At 36.8% G+C, this 16,327-nt stretch overlaps 1 protein-coding gene across 2 annotated transcripts in view; it reads left to right on the top strand.

Moving 5' to 3' along the window:
* Nucleotides 1–15,259, top strand: part of SLC5A12 (solute carrier family 5 member 12) — a 42,461-nt gene extending 27,202 nt beyond the window's left edge. For both annotated transcript variants that reach the window (XM_025044143.1, XM_006907980.2), the window contains 6 exons: nucleotides 2,809–2,876; nucleotides 6,562–6,648; nucleotides 8,720–8,886; nucleotides 10,368–10,471; nucleotides 12,844–12,971; nucleotides 14,840–15,259. In XM_025044143.1, the coding sequence (XP_024899911.1) occupies nucleotides 2,809–2,876; nucleotides 6,562–6,648; nucleotides 8,720–8,886; nucleotides 10,368–10,471; nucleotides 12,844–12,971; nucleotides 14,840–14,992 (707 nt within the window). In that variant the 3' untranslated portion in view covers nucleotides 14,993–15,259. The remainder of the gene's footprint in view (nucleotides 1–2,808; nucleotides 2,877–6,561; nucleotides 6,649–8,719; nucleotides 8,887–10,367; nucleotides 10,472–12,843; nucleotides 12,972–14,839) is intronic.
* Nucleotides 15,260–16,327: the final 1,068 nt, after the last annotated feature.

Raw genomic sequence — 16,327 nt, 5'->3', positions numbered from 1 at the left:
TTTTTTTTTTTTAATGTAAAATTTACCTACAATAAAGTGGACAAATGTTAAGTATACATTTGCTGATTTTTGATAAATCCATACACCTGTGTGGCCCAGCCTTTAAAGATGTAAATCATTACCATAACCCTGGAAAGTTCTGTTTTGCTCATTCCAGTTAATCCTTGTTCCTACTCTCCTCCAGACAGAATCACTATCCTGATGTTTCCCACCAGAGACCAATTTTACCTCTTCTAGTGTTCATATGAATGGAATCACATAGTATGCACTCTACTTTTGTGCAATTCTTTTCACTCTACATAATTTTGTTTTTGAGATTTATCTATTTTATTTATCTGTAATTCATCCCTTTTTATTAGTGAGTAATATAAGCCATTGTATGGATATACCACAGGTTTTTAAACTTCTCCTTCTGTTGATAGACATGGACCATTTTCAGTTTGAGGGTATAATAAATAAAGCTTCTATGAATACTCTTGTACAGTCTTTTTATGAACGTGTTTTTATTTTTAATTTTTGATAAATACCTAAGAGTGGAACTGCTTGATCAATTATCATGTTTTTTATTTCCTTGTAGTCTTCCCTTACCATACCTGGATTCATCTTCACCTAAGCATAGTGGTGTTGTACCCTGTTCTGTTGAATTTTTCATCTCATTTCTTTTCTCTTGACCTGGACTTATTTACTTCATTGAGTCAATGTATTTTTGCATTACACTGAGATTGCCAAACAGTTTCTAAAACCTTTTCTTCAGGTCCTTAAGGTAAATTATTTCCAGAAAGCCTACTCTTTATTTGAGCTTTTAGGATGATATATTTATTCCCTTGTTTGACTACATTTTACCTTCCTTCTTTTTTCTTCTTCTTACTAATATTTAAATAAGGAGGGAACAATGCTGACCACATCTTTGTTAATGGGTAGTTGAATTACCTGGATTCTTTTTATTATCTTGCATAATGAGTTAGACATAAAAGTCGGCAGATGGGTATTACTCCCCATAAAATTCTCAATATCTAGCAAATATTCATGACGAATATTCTGGATTGAGGCAGAAGTTTCTTTTAGGCCCATATTTATTGCCTGATCCTTTGAGCTGATGTAGCAGTGGAAAAATCCACAGCATTCACTGCAACTAAGGAGCCTTCTTTCCCGCCCACACTTACGGCTTTGTCTGTGGGTCCACACACTCTAGGTTTCTATGGAACATCTACCAATTTCCCTTAAACTTCCTGCCTTGCAATCTGATAAAAGTATAAAGATTTTGGGAGGGGAGCTGAATTAATTCTCTAGTCAACACAAAAAATGTAAAAACTCTCGATTGAGGAATGGCTGCCTGGAATCTCATTTGAACGGATACTTTTTGGCCCAGCAAGAGATTAATCATTAGTAGAGAGAAAACATCTTTTATGTTAATTTCTTCAGAAAGATGGAGTTCTCCTTATTCATAAAGCATACAGAATCAGAACACTGTTTTCTGCAAGATAATCTATCATTTTTAAAGATAATGGAAACAATGTTAAACTAAAATGTGTTTATTGATCAAACTTGGTTTTTGGTGTTGTGAGTTTCCTTATTTTTCTGTGTCTCATTAAGAAGCTGGAAAATACAGCATCAAAAGTTGCTAGTTTGATTTAATTTTGAGTGAATCCCTGATAATAAATATCATGAATATCATGTACTAAACCTGAAATAAAATAATAATAAAAAGAATAATGTAAACACATAGTACTTGCTATGTATCAGGCACTGTTGGACAAATTTATGTGTTTATATGTAGTCCCTTTCTAGGATGCGAGATCTTTGGACAGGAATCAAGTTCTGATGTTATAGCACTGGCATCTAGTAACTTGCTTAATATTGTCAGTATACAGTAAAATTGAATTAATAGTCACAATGAGACCTGAGCTAGATATTCAGCTGAGAGAGAATTTCTAAAACAATGGGAAAACCATTTTCTCTCTGTTTTTGTTGCTGCATCTCTGTCTATATCTGTCTCTAACTCTTTGTCCCTCTCTCCCTCTCTTTTTTAGTTTATGGGTTATCAATGGGTATTGAATGTATTTTTAAGGTGATTTTTTTTAAACAAAGCTGTACTAAAATGATCATTTTTTAAAAAGATGGTTTAAAAGAAGACATTATCTTTAAAAGATGATTATGAAATATATGCTGATTCATTCAGCAAGATCCTGTGATACTAGAGGTACTGTGCAAGATGCTTCAGAGCATGCACCCTGATGGCCCTTATGGTTCTCCAACGTAGATATGTAGGCAAGTAATTCATTTTGCAATATACTAAGGGCCATAAAGATCATATAAATAAAGCACTAAGGGAAGAGACCAGACAAACTTTTAAGATTTGCGAAGACTATTGTGTAGAATGCATAGATATTTAACAATTTTCAGGATGAGAAACTATCCAACTCCCAGAGAGTTTAGTAGTTTCTTCAGTTGAATGCTGGTGCGTAGTCCAATGGAAATCAGTTCCCACTAATTTAGTGTGGATTAGCCTAGACCCATGCCCTTTCCACAGTTTCGTGTTGCTTCCACATGACAGCTTTCTTCTTAAATCTTGAAGGGAAAACTACTCAACAGTAGATTCCAGCTCATTCCTCCTGACCTAGGAAAGCATGTCTCTGGGACGAAAATCTCCTAAATGTCCTTCTTGGGGCTCGTGATGGCTGAGTGGGGAGGACATTTCTTATGCATATCTCTTCCAATAAAGCTTACATCAGAGACAGTCCTGGGCAGGTGCTAAAGGAATCCCTCAAAGCCAGCTTGGATGATGGTAACATGTTTTCTTTCCTTCAGGTATCTTATTTGGTGTGATGTGTACTTCCATGGCTGTGGCTGCATCCCTCATGGGGAACGTTACACAGGTAGGTAATCAATGAAGGAAAAAGACACATTTGATTTCACAGCAACTTTTCACCCATTTTCTTTTCTAATAGAAAAGAAAATCATTTTGCCTGTTCCTCCAAGTCATTCTCTGATACCAGGTCCAAATTAAATATACATGTCAAAATTCAACCAAAATTACTTTCAGAAGGGGGAACTAAGAAGGGGGACTCATTGACAAGGTACACTGTAATAAAATGAAAACTCTTTTAAAATTCAGCCTGGGAATTTATGATCCTGAAATAAAAGTAGGAATGATCATTATAATAGTAAAAACAATAATAACAATTGACATAAATGGAATACTTATTATATTCTAGGTACAGACCCAAGTGTATTACCTCATTTAATCTTCACCATTTCTCTAAGAGGTAGTAGGGTTAATGTACTCATTTTACAGATGAAGAAACTAAAATGTAGAGAGGTGAAGTAATGGTCCCAAAGTCACATAACTAAAGAGTGGTGGAGCTGGGATATGACTCATCCATTGTCTACCTGCTAACCAGGCTGGACTGCTTCCCATATGTCCAACTCTCAGTTCCAAAAAATGTCAGCACTAGAAGAAGTCTTAAGGGTAATGTTTTAACATCTTCATTTTGTAGATGATTACAGAAAAGAGCGAAAATATCTTGCTCAAATTCTCACTGGCAAGTTGATGAGGTTTGTCTTTACTGATTTCAGCAGCATCTTTTAAGCTTTATTTTCCTTCATTCATAGAGATTACATTTCCAAGTTGTCTCTGATGCTTTGTCTCCTATTGCTTTCTCACCTATATTCAAATATTAATTACCTTTAAGGCAAGAAATGAAAATTCTGAGTTTTTGTTTCCTGAGAAAGATATTTGTCTGAAAGGTGGCCCTCTCATTTCTCTGAACGCATCTGACGAGACAGGTGCAGAAAGGCAACTATAATTCCCCTATTTAATTTTCCAAGCAGCTTTGCTATTTTTAATGAATACAGTGGAACAGCATTCATATTCAGCTTTTACATATGGAAAGATGAAATCCAAGTGCCATAGGTGTGAGAGATAGAACCAGATTTAATTTCACGTTTACGAAACCAATCCATATTCATGGTGTGTGTTTTTGGATGGTGCTGAGGGCAGACAGCTTGATGCTACTTAAACAAAGACTTTTTCAATATTTTAGTTTAGGATTTTACAAAGTGTGTTCTGGAGACCTTCATCCTGTAAAATGTTCCAAGAGAGAAGAGTCAAAGGCTTTTTGGGACTTGCTGCACACTGCATTCCCCTCTTAGAAATCCCCAGCACATATTAGCATATTAAAGTTTAGGGAAGACCTACAGTAAAGAAATATGTGACCATAGAACTTTTTGTGGGGAGAGGGAGGAGACAGGGAGAAGAGGCAGGAAACAGCAGCAAAGATCTGTTAACTAATGATTTGCAGAGCTCCCTTTGGGAAAGGCCATTCTGTCCATCATGCTCTTATTTTAATGGCCATGAGCTAGTTCTGCTAAGGGCTATGATAACTTTCAGGCCATTCTTATCTCTATTTAACAAAGTGCTTCCTAGATCTCAAAACAGCCCAACAATCAAATGACAAGCCTCGGGAACCAGAAAGCTCACTAACAGATAGGTAATAACAACAATATAAGAAGATAATAATAATATTAGATAACTTATCATGTGTTCTGGATTGCTCAGTCACTATTCTGAGCTTTCTCTTGGATTCTATATTGGAATACTCACCAAAAACACAAAACAGACACACAAACAAAAACCAGAAAGCAGGTATTAGAATTTCTACTTGACATATGAGAAAGCTAAGGCGCAGCAAGGTAACTCCAACCCCCAAACACATGTTTTAGCCATTGCCCCCAACTTTCAGAAATGGCTTAGATGAGATTTAAATTTCTCCAATAAAATATGCTAATGACAACAGAAATAAAGATAAAAATTAAGGTTAGTTTAGTTTTGCACACTACAGAAATATATATTTTTTAGATCTAGAAACTTGGATTATTTTTTTCTTTCTATAATGTAAGACCTGTTTTTCCTGAAGCACATTGGCTAGTGAGTTTCTAAGAAATTTTTAATTTTGCACCCCCACTCCTCATAAGGGGGAAATAAGCATCTTTCTTAAGTTATTGAGCCTCCCATGTAATAGCAAGTAAGTCTTCCAAATTCAGCAACCACAGCAACTATGAATTAATGCTATCAATCAGCAGAGGCAATATCAAGAATATTAAATTAAGTATCTACACTGCGGAAAAGTATCGACTTTAATCTTACCTGCCTCCATCTTGCCCAAGACTTATCTGTGGCATTGACTTCTCTAAAAATTACCCTAGCAAAACCATCATAACAATGCCTGCAGCTCATCCTTCTGGACAAAATAACTTACATTATAGGTGGAGGGGACTTGAAGGTCATATCTCCTTATTTTTTATAGAGAAGAAAGACTCTTCTGAAGTAGAATATATTTGAGTTATAAGAGAAGGTTCACCAAATCATAGTTATTTGTGGAAAGGCCATAATTTGAATTCAAATAATCTACTAGTGATGGACTCTTTCAAAAAAGTTTTTCCCCTTAAACATAAAAAGAAGGCTCGTAAGGTGATTTGTGCTCTTGATTTTTTTTTCTTTTTCAACACTGTTTTTAGGAGAGAAAATGTGGGTTTTAGAGCAAGACAAAATGGCATAAAACTCTTAAATCTCACCTCTGCCACTTTCTAGATGAAATTACATCTTTAATATGTTTCCTTTTAGTCCAATTTTCTTATCTATAAAATTCAGTTAGTGTTACCTACTAAACAGAGTAATTGTAAGGATTAAATGAAGTCACTTATTTGGAGTGCCTGGATAGTTAATCTTTACTATGCCTAACAAACATGAGATACTGTCTACATAAGGTCTTCAGAGCATCCTCATTTCAGCGCCTTGATCTGAGGGCCTTACAGTTACATTAATGGAATTAGAGTCAACTGCAGAGTAGCTGTGTGTGAATGTACGTGCTCACTTGCCTGCATGTCAGTGACTGTGTATATTCAATACTCTTGGAAGGCCATGGAACAAGACTGTGGGTTGACAAAATTGTTTAATGAAAGTCTCTCACCAGTTCACTAGGTTCAATAGCTTAGAGGCTAAGAAACGCATTTGTCAAATTCCCTTAATTTCCAAAAAAGATAGAGCTATAAAAACGAGAAATGAGATATGTGTCCAATGGCTTCTGCAAGAATCCTTCTACATCCTTGAGGTGTTCTGAGTGGGGTGGCAGAGGTGGGGTAACAGACAATTATTATAGTCTGTTCAAAGTAAATTAGAACAGCTGATCGGCTATGTAAAACAGGAAATGTAAGTTATAGATGTATTTATTTGGTACAGTATAAAAAACACTTTTTGAAAAGATAGGAAATACAAACAAGTCAATGAGTTCCAGATTGACGGAAAGCTACTTCTACCAAATCCAAATTACCTATGCCTGTGGACACACGCACACACAAATGCACACACACGTTTGTATATATTTTTACTTTTTCATACGATGTTTATCATTGAGCTCAGAAGGTGGAAATGATTTCTAGAAAGCATAGGATTAATGAGTGGCACAGTTAGGATGAGGACTAAGTTTTGTTCCAGGTCCATGAAAGAGGCGGTTCCAAATGGGCCATGGATTCATGATTCTGATCTCTCTCTTTTCCCTGCAGTCTGCCCTCAGCATCCACGGCATGTGTGGGGGACCGATGCTAGGTTTGTTCGTTTTGGGAATTGTGTTTCCTTTTGTGAACTGGCAGGTAAGAATCCTGTACTCCTCTCTCCTTTCTCAACTCTCATTCCTCCTTGGAAAGGCCATTTGTTTTTGCCAGAAGAAAACAGTGGCTTCTTTCCATAGGAGAACTAAACGAAATCCGAGCCCTCCTACCTCTGACTTTGAAGCAGAAAGTAAGAGGCGCTCATGAAATACCAAATGTCATGGGATTAAAGCTGATTCTTTAGGGTTTAAATTGTCTTTTCTAAAGTGAATGAAATTTAAAATTGAGTTTGAATTCAGAAAATTGATATTGAATTCAGAAATCATTTAGTTAAAATATAATTTTTAAAACTTAAAAAAATGTAAATCTCTTATTTTTCTATATTTTTACATAAATTATAACTAATTTAAGTTAATGAACTAATTTAAGGAGGGGAGAGGAGACAAACTATATATTCTGAAAGTTGCTCGACTTTAATGGCTGACAAGCTAATAGTATGTCTTGAAGTAAATTTTAGTTGAATGACTGTAGTAAGTATAAATCAAAATAAACATTTATTTGAAAAGATAATATCATATTTTTAAACATTTAAATATAATTTTTTTCAATCTAGCAAAATTGCAATTTTTTATAATTGCCGTTCATACACTTACATGCCTACATTTTTAGAAAGTGTTTAGACTCTATGAAACCTGACTCTATAAATATTTGTAACATATTATGAGGTGCTCAATAAAGCTTGAGTTACATGATATACCTAATTAGGTCTCTGTGGCTATCTGACTCTTATTAGCCTCTACTCTAGATAAATCCTGTGTGGTTAAGTAAGGAGAGTGGGTAGGTAGTGAACATTAGGAATTTGCAGTGCCTCCCCTAAGGTCTTATTAGGAGATACTTTGTATGATTCTGCTTTTCTGATATCGAGGTTGATAAGGATAGTTATGTCCTCGGGAAGGTAGTATGATAGAAGGTAATTTCTTAGCCACCAAAACCAAAACCAAAACAAAACAAAATAAAAAAAACTAATAACTAGCTACATAACATCTTAACACATTCTCAACATTTGTTATCTATGTTAGTGAATTACAGTACTTCTATTTAGTCAGGAAAACCACCTTGTTCTAGAGAGAAGATAGTGAATATGGCAAATTTGGACCACCCCTATCCTTGGCCATGTCGATCCTACTAATCACTCCTCACTCTCCTTCCACAGACTGTGGAGGTGACCACAGAATCCTTCTCAGCATGACTCTCCACGCAGCCACTCTAAATCAGCAAGGGTTGAACTTCCTACTGAAGTCCACTCACCCTTTACTTGTAGGCCAGGGGGTGAGCAAACTATACCCTTCAAACCACATCTAGTTATTTTCTTGTTTTCGGGATAGCCTGTGAGCTAGAAATGATTTGACAATTTTAAATTGTTGGAAATAATCAAAAGAAGAACACTATTTGATGACACATGAATATTAAATAAAATTTACATTTCAGTGCTCAGAAAATTTTACTGAGATACAACTACTCTTCTTTGTTTACATATTGTCGATGCCTGTTTTGTGCTATAATGGCAGAATCGAGTAGTCGTGACAGCCCCCGTATGGCCCGCAAAGCCTAAAATACTTAATAGGGGGCTGTTTCTATAGAAGTTTGTAGACCCCTGGTTTAGACCGAAGTACAAATATTCAAATCACGTACATTGCTTTAGTTTCTCTCGAATAATAATGAAAAGAATGTTCTAGTGCTGTTTTTGAAGTCCATTACCCGAGAGTCTCCTAAACTTCTGAAACTCTGCTACTGGGAACTGAGTTCGAAACAGCTTTTTAAGTGATAAAAGAAAGAAGCCAAAAGGAGAACAAAAAGATTCCTGTTAGAAATCTAAGTATAATGATCGCTGTAAAATTATCCAGTGTCTTATTTAAGGAAAAATTATTTCTAAATAAAGCTGCATTGTGAGAGTTGGAAGAACGCAATTTGAGTGGGTTGTTTCCAGAATGTGTGGCAAGATCTCGGGCGGGAAGCCAGAATCTCTGAGGCACAATATTCCTTACTTCATTATTCTTTCAACAGCTTTGTCAAATTTCTCATTAATTTTTATTATTTTTTTTCCTTTATTAAGGGAGCACTAGGGGGCCTTCTGACTGGAATCACTTTGTCATTTTGGGTGGCCATTGGGGCCTTCATTTACCCTGCACCAAATTCCAAGACATGGCCCCTGCCTTTATCGACAGAACAGTGTATCCCATCAAATGTGACGAAGTCAGTGCCTCCAGTGCTATCTAGCAGGTACGCTGACCCTAAAGATGGCAATAAGTCCTGGAGAGTGAGTTACTAGGTTAAAGACAGGGGTGTTCTTCAGCAATGAGTCTGACAAGACAGATCTTGCTTTCTTGTAAGGATCCCTGTGGGCAGCAGACAGTATTGCCAAGTGCCCTGTAAGGATCCAGCTTTCTGCAGATTACCATTCCTCTGTGTTCTGGTGTACAAGATAAACAAGGCAAAAGGATTAGTTGGAGATATGAGCGCAGAACATAAAAAAATTGTGAAAAGTTTGAAAATAGGTAGGTAGATATGGAGGTCATAGTGTCCTTAAAAGAATAAAGGCTCTGAGTATGATAGGTTTGTGAGCAACACAGAGAATGTGGATGAATTGAGTGAGAAGCGCTGTTACAAACTTACAGTTTCTAAATCAAACTATACAGAGTTTTACAAAGGATTTTCCCTTCTACTTCTGGCTGGGATAACTAATTCAAGATAATTAATACAAGAGATAATATGGTGTAGAGACAAGACCATGGATTTTGGTATTGGAAATACCTGGGTTGGGATTTTGGTTTTACCATTTATCCATGCTGTATCTTTGTGCAAACTAGTAACTTGCCACTTCTTGAATTCCTTGAATTCTCGCAGTCTTTGGCTAAAAGATGAAGGTAATAATTCCCTTACTGGAATTTTGAGAGGATTAAATGAGATATCCAGGGGCACTGTACCTGACTTTAATAAATGTTCATTCTTGCATCTAATTGTGCTCCTGAGTACGCAGTCCTTTCTATATAATATATGAGTGCTCTATTATCTTGCTTCCATTTGTCTCTGAGTTTCAATTAGTTTAGAGTTATTCCTCTCCACAAATATTATAGACAAACAATATCAAGCTGTTTCATAGTCATCAGGTCTATGTTATTTCTTTCTTCCTGACTATGCTTATTGTGTTCTCTTTTCTTGGAATGCTAAATTCTATCCTTGACTACCTTCTTTGCTTGACTAACTTCTAATCATTTTTTTTTTAAATGAGCTGGGATATCATCTTACACATCAGCCTGGGTTTGGTACTCTTTCTAGTACTCACAGAACCTTTTGTTCCTATTACACCAAGTTGTTACCACTTCATTCTATAATTGTTAGCTCCTATATGTAGACTTTTTCGCTTACTTATCTTTTAATCTCCAATGTTTGTTACAATTTCTGGCACTAAATCTGGGATTAATAAATGTCCAAAGAATAAATAATAGAAAAGAAATGAAAGACACATCCTCATTGCAATCGAAATTCAGTAGCAATATTTGTAATTTGCAGGTGGATTGAATAGAGTAGAATACAAAGCACAAGTAGTTTACCTTTGGTTCTTCAAAAAATGGCAAAAAGTTAAGCTTTGGGGATCTGGGAGATGCCAGGCTCTAAAATGAACCCTCAGCAGTTCTCTGAGTCACTGTGAATCTAACTTCAGAACCTGCAGATGTGGTGACATGTGCTGTTGTCTTTCACAGGCCCGCACTCGCTGATATCTGGTATTCACTCTCCTACCTTTACTACAGTGCAGTGGGCTGCCTAGGATGCATTGCTGCAGGAGTAATCATCAGCTTCATAACAGGTTGGGTACATGGATTCCTGTCTTTGGGGCCAATGAAATCATGAGTTAGTCTTGTGCATTAGTGAACTAGGTGACTGTTTTACTGGTGTGATTTTGGGTCCACCAAAATATGAATAAATTATTAAGATATTCTATTTTTCCACTGCTATTATATACCCATAGGCAATGGGAAGTAAAGATTTTTATTCAATACATAATCTGAATGGTCATAATTCTGGTGACTGTGTACTGGAAACACTATGTGTGAGCTCGTGACTTGCTATTCCAGGCATGATATCACCAGCTAGTCACTTAAATTTAAGCCAGTTTGAGGTGTGATAAGCAATAGAACATAAAAGTTGTAACTTCATGTGCTCATGTAGTAAAAACCCCACAATATCTTTATGTAAATGGGCTCAAATGAAAGGTTGTTCACTTACTGTGTTTAGATTTTTGTTTCAGTCCCCCCAAAACCGTGGATACTTCCTTGATGCAGGTGGGATACACCTAGGCTTATCGGTCAAGTCAATTCACTTTTAGAAGACAGCCCAAGTTTTAGCTGCCCGGTTCCAAAGCAGGAAATATGTGCACGCTAAACGCTGTGGCTTGCCAGTCTTGATATTTTTCAGATGCACATCAAAATTGACATGTTCTTGTGTTGACGTAGCAGCACTTACGTTACATTTGGATTGAAAATTATTTGGCATCTTGAGCATGAACAACTATCCCGGTATCAATCCTTATGTTTTCTTTTTCTATAAATGTCCCAAATCTTAGTGAAAAACCCTTAAGACCAAAAGGGAGCACTACCAGAGTCTAATTATGCCACTCCATCAAATCTTTGGAGAAAGTATTCATCCTTGGCGAAACCGTCCATAATACTCAATGAATCTTTTTAAATTGTCTTAAAATGTTTCATATTGGTTGGCCAGTGTTAGTATGGAAGACCAGACGCCTTCTGTGGGCCTGTCACCTTGTGTCGTATTTTATCTTGGTCTTATTGTTTGTCATGCTTGGCCTTAGTAGGTTATAATTTCAATTCTCCTTCTTCCAGATAATCTAATACTTCAAAGATATACTGTTCATGTTAGTCATACATATTGATAAACAGAATTAGTCTGTGTGGATCAGCATCTTCAGACAGTTTATATCATTAATCATTCTCTGTATCAAATACCAAAAGGTGATCTTGGCCTGAGATACACTTTAAAGCATTTGTTATTCTGGTAAAATTCTACTCGGAAGCTAAAAGTTTTTTTATCCCTCTAATAATGCAAAATAAAAATACCATTTTCTAAATCAAGAACAATGTCCTTGATGACTTACCAAGTAGCCAGAACATCAGACTGTGAGAATATAGCATATAGATTTATGCTGTTCTTTCAGTGGGCAGCAGTTTTTACTCATTTGAATCTTGCCAATTTTTTATTTCTCATTTATCATATGGCTGTAGGTCTCAAATATAAACACTTTAGTTATCAATTCATTACATTTATTTCTTAGGTCAGAGGTTGTCAAACTAAGGGAAAATATGGCCTACTGATTGTTTTTATAAATATGTTTTATAGAAACACAGTCATGCCCATTCATTTACTATTGTCTCTATTGGCTGATATCACTGTACATAGTGTTGAACAGTTTCATCAAAGACCCTTTGACCAGCAAAGCCCAAAGTACTTACAGTCCATATAAATACATGATTCTTGATAACTTAGAATATTATTCAGGAAATTTCTCTGACAAGATCAAAGATCTAACACAGAAGTCAACAACTTTCCATGTGAAGAGCTAGACAGTAAATATTTTAGGCTTTGCTGGCTAGAGACTCTTGTTCCATAGCAAGATTTGGGGAAGAAATGGGACATCGAACAGGTATGTTTTAATGACAGGGAGGGAAGTGTCATGAAAGTCTAGAGAAGCTGGAAGGATCATGAGGGTATTGCTTGTTCAGGATGCTGGGGTGGAAGAAAGAAGAAACAGTAAAAATAATCTTTCTAATTTTACAAATATTGACTCTGATGGCCTCTAATGTATCTGATTTAATTGAACACAGAGAGCTCTCCTAAAGAAAGAAATTATGTAATTCCTGCTATCCCTTCTGTTGGCCTACAAAGGATAGTAGCAGAGTTTTCCATAATAATTTTTGTACATTATATATGTTGTCTTTATCTGTTTAACTCTATAGCCATTAGTTTAACTGACCTGACAGCCTGTGGATGTTTGAAAACTAACCCCCACCCCTTTGAGTGGTTAGCAATTTAGATCTACTAACCAATCAGGCCTGCTTTTACCCTTATACTAAGAAGTGACTTCTCAAGTCGACAGTGTTTAAATCCTTAAAGGAAGTCCTTGAAGTGTGCGAGCATCTAATCCATTTGTTCTTTCATTAATAGGTCACCAAAAGGGCAAGGATATTCAACCATTGCTAATTAGACCAGTCTGCAATTTATTTTGCTTTTGGTCTAAGAAATACAAAACACTGTGCTGGTGTGGAGTTCAACATGACAATGAGACAGAGCAGGTGAGCTGATAATTGAGCTTCTGAGAAATACACATTGGCTTAAAGAGATTCTCCTTTTGTCCATTTAAACCATGTATAAGAGTGGGAAGGGAGAGAGAAGGTAGTGAATATTACAATCTGAAAGTCTGGGTTTCAACTTCAGTTACCTTAGCTGATTAATTTTTAAGCATGTAATTATGCTGATAGTGCCTTTGGGCTAAATTGTTAGCATGGCAAGTGATCAGTTTTCAAAAATTTCTTTTAACCCTTGTGAGGGTGAATTCTAGGAATAATATGAAAAAGAATTATAGAAAAGGAATAAAATAGGAGCCCATTTTAGCATAATGGTGAAAAGCACGGGCTTTAGAGTCAGCCCAGGGTTTAATCACAGTTCTATGTTTTACTTCTCATGGGTAAATTACTTAATCTCTCTGAACTTTAGCTTTTATCTGAAAACTGGGGAGAGATCATGCAGCACGACCCAGACACAAACACTAGTTCCGTGGAGCATCCATATAAAATAAGATTTATTAGGGGAACTTCTTAAGTAAAGCAGCAGCAGGATGCACATAACCCCCCAGCTCTCCTTATCCCACTGAGAGCTGTGTTGAGGTGAGGCAGGGCTGGGGACACTGCCACAACAGCCAGAGACCCAGGAACAGCCTGTGGTCAGACCAAGTTAGATGGACTGACTGGATGCAGTGAGGGGTGGGGGGCACTCCAGGGGAACCACGAAATGCCGCCCTCAACAAAAGGGAAGATGGACATGTATTTTGGATTTGGGTTCCTGCTAAATGATTCTGAGAGGGGTCTCAGGGAAGTGGGAATGAAAATAAAGATGTCTGGAACAGCACTGGCAAAAAATCACAAAATCCCTCAGAGTTATTACAACATTTGACAACTGCATGACATTGGGAGAAGCAATGTTTCTTGCTCTGTTTGCAGCTGGTCTTATCTGTGTCTGTCCTCTCATCCTAAGGGCAGGTGTATATTTTTATTTCTTTTCTAGTTAGGGCTTCTTATAATTCAGTCCCAGATATTTCTTTTTCTTTCTTTTTTTTTAGTACTCAGGTGAAGGCTCCTCACCCTCATCACATCATCTGAGTTGTCAATTGCTCTCTTTCCCCAAAACACTATAGTAACAGGTATATCAAGAAAAATTGAGTTTAATAGTTACTCAGTAAGGAGAACACCACCATGACAGGGGGGCAAAGGGGGAAGGCAATCTATTTTGCTGAGAGGGCAGCTGATTGAGCAGTGTATTGTTTGGATAAATGGATTGTGAAGAAGTTCTAGAAGGAAAAAATCAAGTTATTTACTGGTTTACAGACTTATGTTCCTGGGCAAGACCTCATGGAATAAACGATAAAACCTGTTAATGCAGGCAGTTTCTATTCTCAAGGCTGAGTTGAGAGTGGGAGGGAACACTTAGCTGTCGTGATTGGGCTCCTTTGACAAAGAATATCATTGAGCAGCCTCCAGGGACATCTATATACAGGTTCCCTTGTTATGACCAAGATGCTTGCTGTTTATAGGAAAGAATGGGGCCTCCGCCATCTGAGACACAGGCTGTCTCTCCTCAGGAGGTAATACTGCCATGTTAAAGGTTTTCTGTATTAAATGAGAGATATATACATTTCCTCACACAACACGAGATGTATTATAAATGTTCACTAAATTGTTCTATTTTTATTATCATTAAAATAGTACCTACATAGATTGAGGCATCAAAGTCATCAATTAGGATGTGACTTGGGTCAGAGTTATTTGTGCTACTTTCATATTTATATGTTATTTTTTATAAGGGGGAGGCCAAGGAAGAGCTTCTTAGTTCAATTTAAAATACATCAAGGCTGTCTCACTGATATGTGTCTTTACATTTTCCTCAGGAAAACCTTGAGGATGGCAATACCTGGAAACAAGGGGCTGAATCTGTCTCACAGAATGGTCTCAGGCAAGAAAGCCTGGTCCATATTCCAGGCTATGATCCCAAAGACAAAAGCTACAACAACCCGGCGTTCGAGAATGTTACACATTTCTAAGGCAATACGGGCATATACACACACGCGCACACACATGCACACACATATATATGTAGTCCACATACTTCTTGCCTCTTGGTTAGTAAACTTGTGTAGTTGCCACTGCTAGAAGACAGGGATATCTAATGTCTATTTATACTTATTTATAACTACAAATAAAATTACTGTTCCTCAGGATATTCTTTGGAAGACCCATTCAGGTGAGAAAAACAGCCTAGCCTTAAGTGCCTTGGTGACTTCCTTCATGAATAAAATAGGACTGTATTTCATCACAGTACAAGGAATCAGTCTCTGCTTTGTGTCATTTTATCGGTTGTCTTTAAACCATCAAAGAGCTTGGAGTTTACAGGTAGAACGAGGAAGCGGATGTGCATATTACATGCTTCTTTGTTACTGCTGATAAAACGAGGGAATGACATCCACACCAACCCCCAAACCTCCTATATATGTAGACACATTTCATATTCTCCGCACCCTGCAGCTGCAGTTGGAACACTTAGCCTCTATTAACATACACATCTTTAATGCCTTAAAAATAATTTTGCTCAGCACAGGAGGAGAGACTGGTATGTCTGGTTAGTGGGAACAATTATAACTAAATACTCTTTTCTCTTTGTGCTCTCAGTGTAGTAATTTTTTTTTTCCTTTTTATCACCTTACAGTGAAAAAAATTGACTCTGTTCTCAACAGAAAGTCTGAATTCTTTCTCTAGGGCTGGGTAAAGAGCAATGTCCTATAGGAGGCTGCTGGGATAGAATTGTATAAAAGAGCCTTACAAATAGCTTACCAGTCCACAGGAGGTTTCACAAATCAGAGGGACTTATTTGGTACAAAATACCTCATTCCCAGGATTTATACTCTGTACTTTCAGCTCATACTTTGGAGTTCGATGTGTTCCATCAGGCTAAGGTGACAGAAGTAAAGATTTTAATAGTTAAACTCTAGTAAATAATTTTCAAAATTCTAGAGTAAGAGGGGACTGCAAATCAAAAGGTGAGTTAACAAATGAGAGACAGTGAAAGCTTTTCAGAAGTAAAATAATTAAATCCTTAAAAGGTTAAAAAAAAAAGAACCAGTGCCACAGGGGCTAGATCAGAGGGAAAATAGTAGGAACCAAAACGACGTCAAAGTGTCAGGTATCTCAGGGCAGGTGTCAGATATTTATTTCGTGGTCAGGTAAGATCAAGAGGCCTAGAAACAGTATGTCAGCAAAATAAGAAGAAATGGTCCAAATAGGCGAAGATAAGGACTCCTGAAGGTTGTTGGGTTGTCTAAATGTCACCCAGGAAGAGGAAAAGTTATGAGATAGGAGGAAAATTATGTAACCAGTATTTG

Source organism: Pteropus alecto, unplaced genomic scaffold, assembly GCF_000325575.1.
Source record: "Pteropus alecto unplaced genomic scaffold, ASM32557v1 scaffold71, whole genome shotgun sequence".
In the NCBI taxonomy this organism is placed as follows: domain Eukaryota; kingdom Metazoa; phylum Chordata; class Mammalia; order Chiroptera; family Pteropodidae; genus Pteropus; species Pteropus alecto.
Note: the sequence above shows the minus strand (reverse complement) of the source record. Positions and strands in the feature narration are given on the sequence as shown.